Raw genomic sequence first — 14,297 nt, 5'->3', positions numbered from 1 at the left:
GAGGAGAGCACTACACACACAACAGGAACGGGCTCATCTAGTCTACCTGTGGTGAAACTACGATATCTTGTCTCACTGTGTCTTCACAGCGGGCAGCTCATGCATTAGTCATCGCACAGTGAAAACACACCACAGCTGCTCCCTCTTCTTTTGAGCCCCAGCCCCACTCTTTTCCCTACAGTTGAATAGCTCTTCTAATGTGATGGGAGCCAGAACAAACAGCTCCCCTGTTGGGCCAATGTGGAATCATACCACCCAGCTGCATTTTCTCTTGCATGGATCACTCAATCTATCACTCCTAGCATGTGGATATCACCATGCCGCGCTGACTGCCTTATTCTTCCATGGCCCGCCAGTAATGTACCAGTACTGTAGGGTTATGTGATGGGCCTCCCGATCAGAGAGGGAACCAAGACCTTGTCTGTTAAGAGATTCAAGTTTCCAAATCTGCTAGCATAGTGAGGCCTTGTCTACACACACAAGTTGTACTGCTTTAACGATACTGGAGTAGTTACACTGATTGTCACAATAGAGGGGACTTTCCTTGGGGGATGACAAATGCCAGAACCAGGAGCACATGGCTAACAGCAGGCTGGTCAGCAAAGGGAAAAGAAAAGCACAAGCTAACCAGAGACGAAAAGTGACTGGAGAAAGGGCACCTTCTTACTCCCAGGGGATCTTCAGCTCGCTGACTGTAATGACAAACCTGCGGCCTGGTCTATGCTGAAAGCTTATACCGGGATAGCTACGTCGGTCAGGGGTGTGGAAACACCCCATAGTAACATCACTATGTACACAAAACCCCCAGTGTAGATGCAGCACTGCCAACAAAGAGGGACCCAAAGTAGCTAGCCATGCTGCTGCCCGAGCTACCCTGACTTCACTGCTGTTGTTATTAGAGCTAGTTAAATCAAAGCTAACTCTTCCATGCTGCAGTCACATCTTTGCCCACAGTGCAGGCATGCTCCCAGTTAAAAGAGGGAGCTGGATTCTACTCTGCTCTGCCTCAGAATTGTTTGCTATGTTCCAATCAGTTGCACCTGTGCAAACCTCATGTGGGGTTGCACACTTGTGGCCAAGGGCAGAATTTGGCCTGCAGAACCATCAGCATTATTGATGGGGTGTGAAGGGGAGTCCCAGCTAGACTCAGATCCCAGGTGAGTTTACAGGACTGGCAGTCAGTGAGGAAACCATCTTTTACTTGCACATGGAGCAGGTTTGCTCTGGAAATGACTGAGACCCAATACTCATGAAGCCCCATAATGCTATGTTCAGAGAGCCACTCCGGGGAGTAGAGCCTCGCTTTAAGGACAGTAAATAACTACAGGGTGAGAGGCAGAGTCCTATGAATTAAAAACAGGTGCAAGCGTTGGTTCTGCAAAACACTTAAGCACACTTAACTAGAAACACATGATTACACTGGCTCCAAGGAGACTTCAGCATTTGCTTAAATGCTTTGCTGAATCAGAGCCCCAGTGATGGGAAACCAAGTCACAGACACCCAATTCCTAAAGGATATCTCGGTGCCTAACTTCCATTGAAATCTGTACATGTGATGATCGGGGCCAGATTCTGGATACCTTACACCTTATTTTACAAGTGACCCTGTTGATTTCTCTGGCCCATAATGAAGGGGAGTGAATAGTCCAGTGAGTTCACTCCTGTGTATTTTTATTAAGTATCTGCTAAAGGAAGAGGACAGCAAATTGGTGAGAATTGCTTACAAAAAACAATTGCTAGTAACTTCAAACTACAGCAGAGTAGCAACAATGAGCCAGAGGCCTGATTTTTGTGACAATAAATATACTCCTAATTAGCCTGGGACCAAGGATCAGTTCAAAGTGTAGGTGCTAAATGGCAGAATTAACCAGCACTGCCTCTGGCAGGATGGAGGGGATGGGGGGCCTTGTGGAAAAAAATCCGTTGACTGTGGTGTAGAGAAGAGCTGCAATAAAAGGTGAAGTAGGCTCTTGACTGTCTGTCTTAGCAGAGGAGCTGCATACAAAGCAGGAGGCAGTCTTGGGACTGTGTGCTGCCTCTGAATCTGTGGTGGACTCCAGCTGGAGATCATGTGCTGTCCCAGGAAAGGGCATGCTGAGATACAGCAGCTGGGGAAGGCCCCAGCTGGATGCTGCTGACAGTGCTGGGGATGCTGAAGCCGCAGCTCTCTTCCCTCGTGTAATTACACCTTGAAGTGGATATGGTTGGGACAATAACAGCAGTGAGAGTTTGCATCCTGCTAGTTCAGTGGGCCTGTAGCTGTCAGTATGGACCACTAACGAGGCAGGAGCACAGAGAAGACCCTCCAGAAGCAGTGCCGTCCCTACTGTCCTTTACCTCCTTCCCCTCTCCCATGATCCCTTCCCCTTCTGGAAAGGATTCTCTGTGTCTCTTGCCCTAGCACATGTGACTGGCATCTGGAAACGATTTGTTTCTTGTCCGTACTTCTGCACAGGAGCCCAATTACAATCTATGCTCTGCTCCCGTCTTCTTCCCCCATGTCTGTTACCCCTGTCCTGCAGTTCTCTCTTGCTGAGATGGTGCTCCTCTGCTCTGATCCCCAACAGAGTGTGGGAACCATCCCCGTCTGGCCCATCTGTTATTTCATAACCAACCTGGCCTAGGTCACCTCTCTGACCTCTGCTTTCCAGTGATAATCTGCACCAGCTCCCTTAATGGATATTCTTCTGTCCTGCTGCCCTACGCTGCATCCCATTCACAGCAATAATCCTCGGCCTCTGGTACAGCACATGGGACTCCAGATGGACTCTAATGACAAATGATCCAGCCATTGTTAAATTGATTTAATAGTACGCTTCCTGAATTATAATGATAGGGAATTTACATTTCTATGGCATCTTTCTTCTTGGGGGGAAACAAAGGCCTCCATCAAATATAATAGACTGATTTTTACCATGTAGAGCAGTCATTTCACCCACTGCTGAAACGCAGCCAACCATGGGATGGAACGTGGTGGACGTTTGAGCACCCAAGTAACACTACACAACAGAAGTGGAGAATATTGTATCTGAGGTTGGGTTTCTCCCCTCTTTACCTACTGCCTTGCTTAGGCAACCCCCCCTGAAGTCATGGAGAGGTTGGCCTAGTGAGATTACCAGAGTTGTGTTTTGAGCAGTTAATAGCATTCAGTCAATGAGACAGCAGGTGTTTAGACAATGAGTTTTTCAAGTCCTCTGAATGAAGATGTGTTCATGATGTCCAATAACGCAGCAGTGGGATTGAATGTTTTCTGATTGGATACATTGGATACATTTTCCTGTGTTCTAGCCAACTGGAAACCAGCATGGCCTAAAGTAATTTCCCTTTACTTTATTAAACTGATGGCAGCATACCAGCTGAGAGGAGTTTTAGGATTCTATTTGTACTTTTATGAATGAAGTGGATTTGTGTTCATTTTCCTGGAAAGCTGCTTACTGCTCCATGCTCAATTTGATTGGCTGGCTGTAGTCTACCTCATTTAACAGCCCATGCTGTCAAATTGTAATGGCTTTTGATCACTTCTGATCTAGACTGGGTTCAAACCAGTGACTTAGGGGAGAAAGGCTTTGTATCCCAATACAGACCTGATCGTGGGGTACAGGGCTGGGTCCTCAGTGGGTTCTGAACCCAGGACCTCTGTGTCTAAAAGAATGAGCATTTACTGCCTGAGCCAACACACCAAGTCTGATTGCAGTAGTGGAGTCGTTGGTCTTTGTAGATGAGCTCCTGGTGGGGAACAAAGTCTGTGCTGTATTAAATTGGCATGTGCATCCAGAGCACTTAGTGTGTGCAATGTCCTATCTGACTGGCCAGACTTTTTCCCCATAACCTGGCTCCCCAGTGGGTTATGGTCCTGTATCGGTTCTGAGGAGATGCCATCCTTCCCAGTTATCGGTCTCAGTAGCAGATGAATTTAGAACTGATGGGCTAGCAGAGGGCAAGGAGTGCGCCGTTCTATGCTTCTCACTGACCAGCTGTTCCTTCTCTCTCCCCCCACCACCAGGATCATGGACAGAGATGAACAGGGCCTGCTCAAGTCACCAGTGCCCTTCCTCCTAGGACACAGCCTCTCCAAGGATGGGATGGACTCTTTCAGCAAGCATTTCGAGAGCATCATGGAGTCCCATCGAGCCAAGGGGACATCCTACACCAGCCTAGATTCCATTGACGTCCTCTCTTCCCCAGCCCAAACCCGTGGTACTTATTTCACCTTTGACCTCCCAACCCTCACCCCAGAAATACAGGACCAGATCCGAGACAGCGCCAAGCTGATTGAGCAGAATTTTGCCCCTCTGGCCCACCTGGAGCCAGATTCTGGAACCAGCTCTGCCACCGATGCCCCCTGGACCGAGAGAGAAGAGGAGCAGGGGAGAAGGGGGAAGAATGGCTTTCACAGCCCCTGCTGCTCGGAGGACAGCTTTGGACTACCCCTGGCCTCCATCGTAAGGTGAGTGACCCAAGCTACCTCCATCAGAGCCGTTGAAGGCAGGATGTGTGTGCCCACCCGAAACAGGCGTGCAGCCTGCCTGGGTTAGTCAGTTGACTCAAACCCAGGTCAGAGCATCTGGGATGGGGGGCCATTCAGAATGCCGAACTCACGCTTGGAGGGAACATCCAGGGGCTCAGGCAGAGGGATTCACAGGGTAAAACAACTCTACTAAGAGCAAATTGTCTCCCTCTAAGCTCCCCGGATGGACACGGTTCGTGGCGGGCTGGCACAGGCCCTGTGCCATTAGCTGGCTGGCTGCAAGAGGCCTTTGTGATGTCACTGCAGTTGTTGTGGTCTGGCTGGGGGTTCTTGTGGTCTCCTCCCCCCCTGCAGCGTCATGAGATATCCCTGATGCTGAGTTACAAAGGGAACCAAGGCTACTCGAGCTGGGAAGCAGGAGGCCCGGGTCTGCTGGGATCTTCATCCCTTTGGCTGCAATGATTGCTATCATAGAATGGTCCTGCAGGTATTGTGGCAGAGGGGCCTATCCAAAGCCTGTGATAAGACTCAGAGCAACAGCCTGCATCCCAGCTGTACAGACCTCCTGCTACCACCACACCCCTCCCTGCTGACAAGCAACGGCTTGTCCGCTCAGCAGCCAGAATCTCACACTCCTGTGTCAGCAGCTTCCTGGACCTGACCCCCACTCTGGACCACCAAACCTCCCTGCATCCCCAAGTAGCTTCTTAGCATAACCTATTCCCAGCTTTCATGAGCATGTGTCACGAGAGGATCAGGGCAGAGCTGGGCCAGCAGGAAATGTGCGGGGGAGGAAGTTATCCAGAGCTATTATGGATGAAGGAATCCACGCTCCTTGCTTTCCCACGCACTCCCTCTGGGGCTCAGGGAAGGACCACATGAGCGGTGCTGTTGGGCAGTGGGCATTACGTAGTGGTGACTGCAGTCAGTGACATGATCCCCAGCCCATCTAGGGGGAAAGGTGATGTCCGTTTATGGGCTGTTCTTGACCAGGAGTTGGTTCTGGTTGCTCAGGGGTTCTCCTCTGGGGCCCATCTTTTAGGAGATGGGGAAGCTAAATTGCCAGTGGTGTTTTCATTTCAACTCGTGAGGGCAGGTGACTAGAGGGCAGTTACTGGAGTCATAGCTTCCTGTTTTCCCCTTTAACAGTGTGTCAGAGCATATCATTAAAGCACCGTACACATGTTGACTAACACAGCACCCAGTGTCAGTATCATCCTCTTCACAGCTGGGGAACTAGGCACAGAGAAGAGATGAGATTTACCCCCAAGATTGCGTGATGAGTTGGTATCAGAGCTGGGAATTCCTGGCTCCCAAGTCTATGCTAAAGCCACACCAATCTTCTACCACTTCTCTCTTGTTGAGGTTAGTTAGTCTAAGTGCTGTTTGTTTTCTTAATAGCTACCAAGGGGGCAATGCTGCCACATGCTGAATCAATTTCTGTGGTTTGCTCTGCACTGCCTGCTTCCAGCATACAGACGGTGCACTCTGGGACGCCCAGGGGGAGGTGTGAGGCAGAAATGGATTGCCTTTTGCAAAGATCCACCTCAGCATATTGTGCAGCAATAGAGTCTGCTGTAGGGCTGTGTGGAGAAACGCTGGCTCTCAGCTGCTCTCCAGCACAGCATTCCTTTGGCCTGTCAGTGCTCTGCTGGAGGGCCAAACTTCTGGAGAGCTCTTAGTGCTCTGCCTGTGTCTGCCACAGTTGCTCAAGAGCCCTCTGCAGGAAGCTCTTCACCCAGAGAGGTGTGGAGACCATTTGTCTTTGGTTCTGCAGCTTGTGCTGCCTGACGTGTTTCTCTCCGGTATAACTACTCCCTCATGAGGACTTCCAGGGCCAATGGAGTTTCTCTGTATCCCTCTGGGATTCCTCCCTCCCACCCATCTGCTTCCTGCCTTCTCATCTCCATGCAGTTTCTTCCAGTATTCCTGGGCTCTCCAGGGCTCTTGGTCTGTCTGGCCTTTCCCCTGGAGTTTTGTCTCTCAGGACTTGTCTATACTTAAAATGCTGCTGCGGTGCAGCTGCACCACTGGAGTGCTTCAGTGCAGACACTACCTATGCCGACAGGAGGAGTTCTCCTGTCAGCGTAGGTAATCCATTAACCTAGCGCCGTCTAGACCAGGGCTCAGGTTGACTTAACTGCATTGCTCAGGGGGGTGGATTTTTCAAACCCCTTTGCAATGTGGTTCTACCGACTTCATTTCTAGTGTAGACCAGGTGTTAGCTATATGACTCTTGATTTTTCTCAGCAGCCTCAGGGCTCTTACTTCTGTCTCCTCACCCAGAGATCCCATCTCGTCGGGGACCCTCGGTGTTGTGGCAATGCCTTATGCCAGGGTGTCTTGCTCTGGAGCTAGTGCTCTGTGGCTCTGTTGCCAGCTTTGACACCAACTCCACATGGGGGAAGTTTCATTTTTCTAGTGACACTGGGCTCAATCCTGCTCCCACTGACCTCTACACAGCCTGTTACATTCAGGGGGGTCCCAATGGGTGTAACCAAGAGTGGGAATGGATCTGCTGTCTCCACGTCATGTCCTGCTTCTGGACTTAAAGGACACCAGCTCCAAGCAGGAGAGTAAGAAACAAGAGGCCCAAGGTAGGAATCTTAAGCTGTATGGAGGGGCCTGGGGCAGTCACTTGGCAAAGTACTAAGCAGCCCCGTGCAAGGTCCCAAGCAGGATTGAGGCCTGTGCTGCAGGAACGCAGCTAGGGAGGGGCAGAAGTGCTGCCTGCTGACCTTTCACTGTATCACAGCTAAATCATGCTGAGTGAGGGGTCTGCCATACTTTCTGCCAGTGGAAGTGATGGTCAGTGATGCCCGCTGGTAACCGGACCATGTCTGTCTGTCTGCCCCATGCTCCTCATTGTAAACAAGGCTCAGATATCTATGGAAAACCATAAAGCACAGATTGTGTGCTGTGCCCAAGCTGCACATGGCCTGGCTCCAGCGGGAGGAGACGACTACACCGTCTTTGGAATCCCTGGATTCTGGTCCTTGGTGTAAGGTAAAGCAGCCCAAGGAGCAGCTGGAGCACAAGGGTGCCCTGGCCCTCACCCTTCCCCCAGGGCCAGGAGCAGCTATGGAGACACTACATCAGATAAGCAGCTACCCAGCTTCTGTCCACCTTCGGAGCAGCACAGAGCAGCTGGGGTCGAGGGCAATCTCTAGTCCATAATCATCCCAGATTTAAGGGCTGAGTTTAGTTTGACAATGGGTGAGTCGTACCCAGTTATCTTGCAGCCCAGGGCCGTTACAACCATGATCCAACCCAGCAGGAAGGGGCGAGAGGAGAGGGGAGACAGGCAAGGAAGGCTGGGGGTAGGCATCTGACAGGTAGAAGTGGCATAGCAGAGATTTTTCAAAGGGACTGGTAAGCAGTTGGGCAGAGGGAGTCTGATCTGATACTTGTCTCTGTGTCCCTCACCCATGCAAACCTCTCCAGCCATTTTACTGTCAGCGAGCACTTAAGAGGTTCTGAACACAGTTGCACTAGTTGTACTGACCCCATAGTTGTGCAACACCCTCATTCTTTGGGTGTCATAGGGTCTTACAACCCAAGTGTCTGTGGCCTCAGTGTCCCAGTTGCTTCCTATCTCTTGACAGCTCCATCGCTACCTCCACTGTGGAGCTCTTGTGCAGATGCAGTCAGCACTTTGCTGCTCAATCACACATCTCTTCCAGAGCATATCATAGAATCATAGAAGATTAGGATTGGAAGAGATCTCAGGAGGTCATCTAGTCCAACCCCCTGCTCAAAGCAGGACCAATCCCCAACTAAATCATCCCAGCCAGGGCTTTGTGAAGCTGGGCCTTAAAAACCTATAAGGATGGAGATTCCTCCACCTCCCTAGGTAACCCATTCCAGTGCTTCACCAACCACTAAGTGCCATAGTGTTTCCTAATATCCAACCTAGACCTCCCCCACTGCAACTTGAGACCATTTCTCCTTGTTCTGTCATCTGCCACTACTGAGAACAGCCGAGCTCCATACTTTTTGGAACCCCCCTTCAGGTACTTGAAGGCTGCTATCAAATCCCCCCTCATTCTTCTTTTCTGCAGACTAAACAAGCCCAGTTTCCTCAGCCTCTCCTCGTAAGTCATGTGCTGCAGCCCCCTAATCATTTTTGTTGCCCTCCACTGGACTTGCTCCAATTTGTCCACATCCTTTCTGTAGTGGGGGGGGAGAGGGGACAAAACTGGATGCAATACTCCAGATGTGGCCTCACCAATGCTGAATGGAGGGGAATAATCACTTCCCTCAATCTGCTGGCAATGCTGCTACTAACGCAGCCCAATATGCCGTTAGCCTTCTTGGCAACAAGGGTACACTGCTGACTCATATCCAGCTTCTCATCCACTGTAATCCCCAGGTCCTTTTCTGCAGAATTGCTTCTTAGCCAGTTGGTCCCCAGTCTGTAGCAGGGCATGGGATTCTTCTGTCCTAAGTGCAGGCCTCTGCACTTGTCCTTGTTGAATCTCATCAGATTTCTTTTGGCCCAATCCAGTCACTCTGGGCCCTATCCCTACCATCCAGTGTATCTACATCTCCCCCCAGTTTAGTGTCATCTGTGAACTTGCTGAGGGTGCAATCCATCCTATCATCCAGATTATTAATAAAGATGTTGAAAAAAACTGGCCCCAGGACTGACCACTGAGATACCCCTCTTGATACTTCTAGACATCGAGCCATTGATCACTACCCATTGAGCCCGACAATCTAGCCAGCTTTCTGTCCACTGTATAGTCTATTCATCCAATCCATATGTTTTTTAACTTGCTAGCAAGAATGCTGTGGGAGATGGAATCAAAAGTTTTGCTAAAGTCAAGATACATCACGTCCACCACTTTCCCCATATCCACAGAGCCAGTTATCACGTCACAGAAGGCAATCAAGTTGGTCAGGCATGACTTGCCCTTGATGAATCCATGTTGACTGTTCCTGATCACTTTCCTTTCCTCCAAGCACTTCAAAATGGTTTCCTTGAGGACTTGCTCCATGATTTTTCCAGGGACTGAGGTGAGGCTGACTGATCTGTAGTTCCCCAGGTTCTCCTTCTTCCCTTTTTAAAAGATGGGCACTATATTTGCCTTTTTCCAATTGTCCGGGACCTCCCCCAATTGCCACGAGTTTTCAAAGATAATGACCAATCACTCTGAAATCACATCAGCCAATTCCCTCAGCACCCTTGGATGCGTTAGATCTGGACCCATGGACTTGTGCATGTCCAGCTTTTCTAAGTAGTCCTTAACCTGTTCTTTCACCACTGAGGGCTGCTCATACTGTGTTGCCCAGGACAGCAGTCTGGGAGCTGACCTTGTTTGTGAAGATGGAGGCAAAAAAGCATTGAGTACTTCAGCTTTTTCCACATCGTCTGTCACAAATTGTCTCCTCGATTCATTAAGGGTCCCTCATTTTCCCTAACCTTTTTCTTGTCGCTAACATACCTGTAGAAACTTCAGTTGTGTTTTGGCCTTCCTGATTACACCCCTGCATGTTCGAGCAGTATTTTTATACTCCTCCCTAGTCATCTATCCAAGTTTCCACTTCTTGTAAGCTTCCTTTTTGTGTTTAAGTTCACCGAAGATTTCACTGTTAAGCCAAGCTGGATAAAGTCCAATGGAAAGCTTTGTCAAAGAGGAGGCTATTGCAGGGTGCCCTGACTCCAAATTAGTCTCTTTCTTTCCAAACTTCTTCCACAGCCAAACCCCTTTGACCAAGAGCAATTTGACTCCAGCTCTCACATGTCTCCTCCTGGGCTTAGTGAGCTGCATTATCCTAGAGAATCACTTCATTCCTGGTGGAATGGAGATGTGGTTGCAGATGTAGCTGGGACTTGGTGTCTTGCCAACCCTGACAATCAGGACTAGGACCTTGAACTGGGAGCCAGTGAGAGGAGTGGAATGTAGAAATGAGAGGGCAGCCCATCCTGTTGAGGATCCTGCTGCTGCATTCTGCATGGGCTGGAGTCTCCCCAGTGGCTGCCTACCAACCCAGATACAGTTAGTTACACTAACCCAACACCTGGATAGATCGCTATGGCCGGGCATTCCTCTAGGAGGAAGGGGCAGCATTTCCGAGCAAGCTGAAGGTAGAAAAAAGGCTTTTTCCATCGCTGATGTTATCTTGTTTTCTAGGCCACTTGCCAAGTTGAACAGGACCCCAAAGCTTCCAGCCACTTTAATGAATGGGGCCAGATTCCCACAGTGGTCGGGGAGGAGAATGCCTGGACCAGTTCTTCGAAGTCTTTTCCCCTTCAGTCTTACCCCCATTGGCTTTGAGCCAGCTGCTTTTCATCTAGATGCTGATCTTCTTCAGGCATTGTGATATCCTTGCGATGCTGTTGGCTGCATCTTTAGAAATGATGATGTGCTGCTGTGCTGCATCCAGGTTTTGCTGGCAGCAGTCTTCGACATTTCACTGCCTCTTTAAATAGTCTCACATAGATATTGAAAAGAAGCAGGGTCAGGATAAATCCCTGTAGGACTCTTTGCTGAGGGCTCTATGGGAAGGGAAATAGTTATCCATTACTTCTCTTTGGGTCCTTTTGGAGAGGAATGACTGTAGCCATCACAATGCTGCATCTACACCAGCTGTGTCATGTTAACAGCTCTGCAGTACATTGTGATCAGCTATGTCATAAGCTGCAGAGGCCAAGTACCGTGACCATTGAGATGTCACCTCTGTCCATTGCCTGCTAAAGATAATTATTTGTGCCACTAGGCTTGTCTCCATGCTGTGTCTTGGCCTGAAGCCCACTGGCCAAGCATCTAGGATGTTGGTAGGTCCCCGTGTTGGAGCATGGTTTCCACCACTTCCCCAGTGATTTTGCCCAGGAATGGGAGGCTGCATCCAGGACAATAATGGGAAAATTCTTCTGCCTCAAGCTTTCAGAAGTGGATTAATGCGTTCTTCAGGGAAGTTGTAAGCCTGGCTACCCTGCAGAAGACATTGATAATTTCTGTTAGTGAATACAGCTACTGAAAGCCAGGGAAGAATGACTAAGAAGAGCATAGATCTATCCATAGAGGGTGGCTTGAGTATCCCAAAGAAGTGCATCATCATGTGTGATGGAGTGGCTAATGCCATCCAGCTAGATTTAATAGTACTGCCTCAGTGAGTTCCTCTCTTAGCCAGCTGTTGTATTCTGACATTGGATGAGAGCTGCTTGCAGTGGCTGGTGCTTGGGTCCAGTGTGGATTAGCTCTGTAGGCCATGAGTTTGCAGCTTCAGTGCTGATGGAACAGTGGGTTCTCTCTGCTCTCATTACTATATTTAGGCTGTTGGTGGATAGATTTGTAGTGTGGTTAGTGCAAATAATGTTCCAGTGTCTGCCTGTTTGGGTCACTCACCTCGCTCACATGCATCTGAGGAAGTGGGTATTCACCCACGAAAGCTCATGCTCCAAAACGTCTGTTAGTCTATAAGGTGCCACAGGATTCTTTGCTGCTTTTACAGATCCAGACTAACACGGCTACCCTCTGATACTTGTCGCCTCGCTCTGTGAACCAGAGTGATCCTCAAGGCTTGGCCCTAAGACTTGAAAAGTGGTGATCATTAGATGAACTACCAGCTCCTCACCAAGCTGGGAGGCTTGCCTGGATAGTGTAAACTGGTAACGTAGCAGATTCTGCAGCTGCATTCAAGCCTCTGAGCCTTTTCCAGTGTCCCGGTGAGTTATAAACCCCTTTGAATATCAAGACATTTTGATCTCAGGTGATCCACAAGGAGAAGAGATGGGCCTAAGCCAAAACCCTCAGTGCAAAAAGGCTTGAACTCTGGGACAATCCTGTTCCCAATCTGGATCTAGCCTCTGATGGTTAGATCTATTTCTATTTAACTGCAGTTGCTTGGGGGCTTGTTTCGAGGGCAAATTACTGCATGGCAAGCCAGGGCATGACTTCACAGTGCACCAACTTGCCACAGGCTGGCGCGCCGTAGATCTACAATCTGGCTTGCTGCACAGTAACTTCCCCAAGCTCTCGATTTCCTTTCCCCCTTCAGTGTTGCACTGAACCAACTTGCTGTCCTGTTCTCCCTCTTCCCCAGTAGGTGGCGCTTCATGTTTGTAAATGTGCAGCCAGGCAGCCACCCTGCAGATTATAGAGTGAGGTGCTGGTCTCCTCTGCTCATGCCCCCCTTCTGTATGAGGTGCCAGCCCCAGTTAAGTGCCAGTGGGCCTCTTCCCCTTCCCCAGCAGAGGATCCAGTTAATGAGAGTTCTCTACTGTCCAGGGCCGGGATTCAAGGTAGAGGGGTTGGTTCCTCATCCTGCATGTGTGGAGGCAGTCCCACCCCTGCATAGACACAGAGTGCTACACAGCATCCCTGCCCCATGGAGCCAGGGTGGGGGATGTGACAGGTCTGGCGGGGTTTGTGGGTGAGAGCAGATCCCACTCTGCCTGCAGTGTGTGGACCGTTACAGGCTCTCGCCCTGTCCAAGGCAGGAGACAAGGGCATCCGTGGCCCTTCCCATTCTGGGCTAAGGGGCTGTGCCTGGTGGGGGGGCATTCCCAGTTATATGGTGTTCTTCTTCGAGTGGTTGTTCATGTCCATTCAAAGTAGGTGTGCGCGCACCGCATGCACGCCAGCCAGAAGATTTTCCCCTAGCAGCGTCCATAGGGTCGGCCCTGGCGCCCCCTGGAGTGGTGCCACTACGGCACCCTATAAAGGGGCCTGCCGACCCTCCACCCCCTCAGTTCCTTCTTACCGCCGGTGACGGCTAGCTGGAACTTCTCTTGTGTAGCATTTTGGCAGTGTCCTATCCTTACTATTAAGTCTGTGTAGTCAGTTATTTTATAGTTAGTTAGATCTTTGTAGATAGTTTTCGTAGTTAGCGGGTCCCCCTCCCCAGAGTCTTCGTCCCTCTCTGGGGCATGCCCGGGTCCCCCAGGTTCAGACTCTGCGAGAACTGCGGGAAATTCATGCCTAAGGGTGACCTCTTCGTGTTTGAGGTGCCTCAGAGAGAGCCACCAAAAGGACCGGTGCTCTATCTGTAGAGGCTTTCGCCTGCGAACTCTTAAGGACAGGGCTCAAAGACTTAGAGTCCTCCTGAAGGAGGCAGACCTACGACCACCCTGAGACCCAGAACCGGCCGAGGCAGGGCCAAGCAAGTCGTCCTCGGTGCAGAGTGCTCCGGCACCGGCATCAGGACTTAGGGCCCAGCCCAAGTTGTCGAAAACCCGGCACTGGACGGAGTTGGATCATAGGAAGTTGGCCTCAGTGCAGCACCGCTCACCTTTGCTGGTGCCCACCAAGAGAAGGAAACCGGTGAGGGATCGGTCAACCCACCAGGATCCGAGGCCGACACTGTCCGCAGGTTTAAGCGGACAGGCTAGGCTGCAGCCCTCGGCAGTTCCGTCGACTTCCGCACCACAGAGAGGGCGGTCGAGTCCGGACCAGCCCAATTCCCCAGACCTCAGCTGAGACATCCCCCCCCATTGATGCCAGAGGCATTTGAGGAGGCCTCAGGCCTAATGGGTCTCCAGGCACCGGCCTCCTCACATCGTAGGGAGTTGCCTACTGTGGCCCATCCACCAGTGCAATCTAGAGGCAAGCCAGCCATGCTATCGCCTCCCTCCCTGCACTGCACTGTGAAGGTGGCACAGGACCAGATGAGAGGCTCCCTGCTGCCTCGGCACCGCTCTCCTTTGGCACCGGGCGCTGCTCCCCCCAGGTCCTCGTACTCAGAGACCTCAGACTCAGAGGCAGACTCCTATCGCTCCAGCTGCTTGCGGAGCAGGAGATCAGTGTTGGGGGTGAGCCACCAACGTTACCCGCAGTGGCAGCAACAATGGCAGCCGCCCTCGCAGTGGCTGTTTTGGACTCCC

General features: G+C 50.7%; 1 protein-coding gene across 2 annotated transcripts in view; it reads left to right on the top strand.

Moving 5' to 3' along the window:
• Positions 1-14,297, top strand: part of PSD (pleckstrin and Sec7 domain containing) — a 123,747-nt gene that overhangs the window by 46,639 nt on the left and 62,811 nt on the right. For both annotated transcript variants that reach the window (XM_030570596.1, XM_030570597.1), the window contains exon 5: positions 4,004-4,447. In XM_030570596.1, coding sequence (XP_030426456.1) covers positions 4,004-4,447 — 444 coding nt within the window. The remainder of the gene's footprint in view (positions 1-4,003; positions 4,448-14,297) is intronic.

This window comes from Gopherus evgoodei, chromosome 7 (assembly GCF_007399415.2).
Source record: "Gopherus evgoodei ecotype Sinaloan lineage chromosome 7, rGopEvg1_v1.p, whole genome shotgun sequence".
NCBI classification, from domain to species: domain Eukaryota; kingdom Metazoa; phylum Chordata; order Testudines; family Testudinidae; genus Gopherus; species Gopherus evgoodei.
This window is presented reverse-complemented; position numbering and strand designations above follow the sequence as displayed.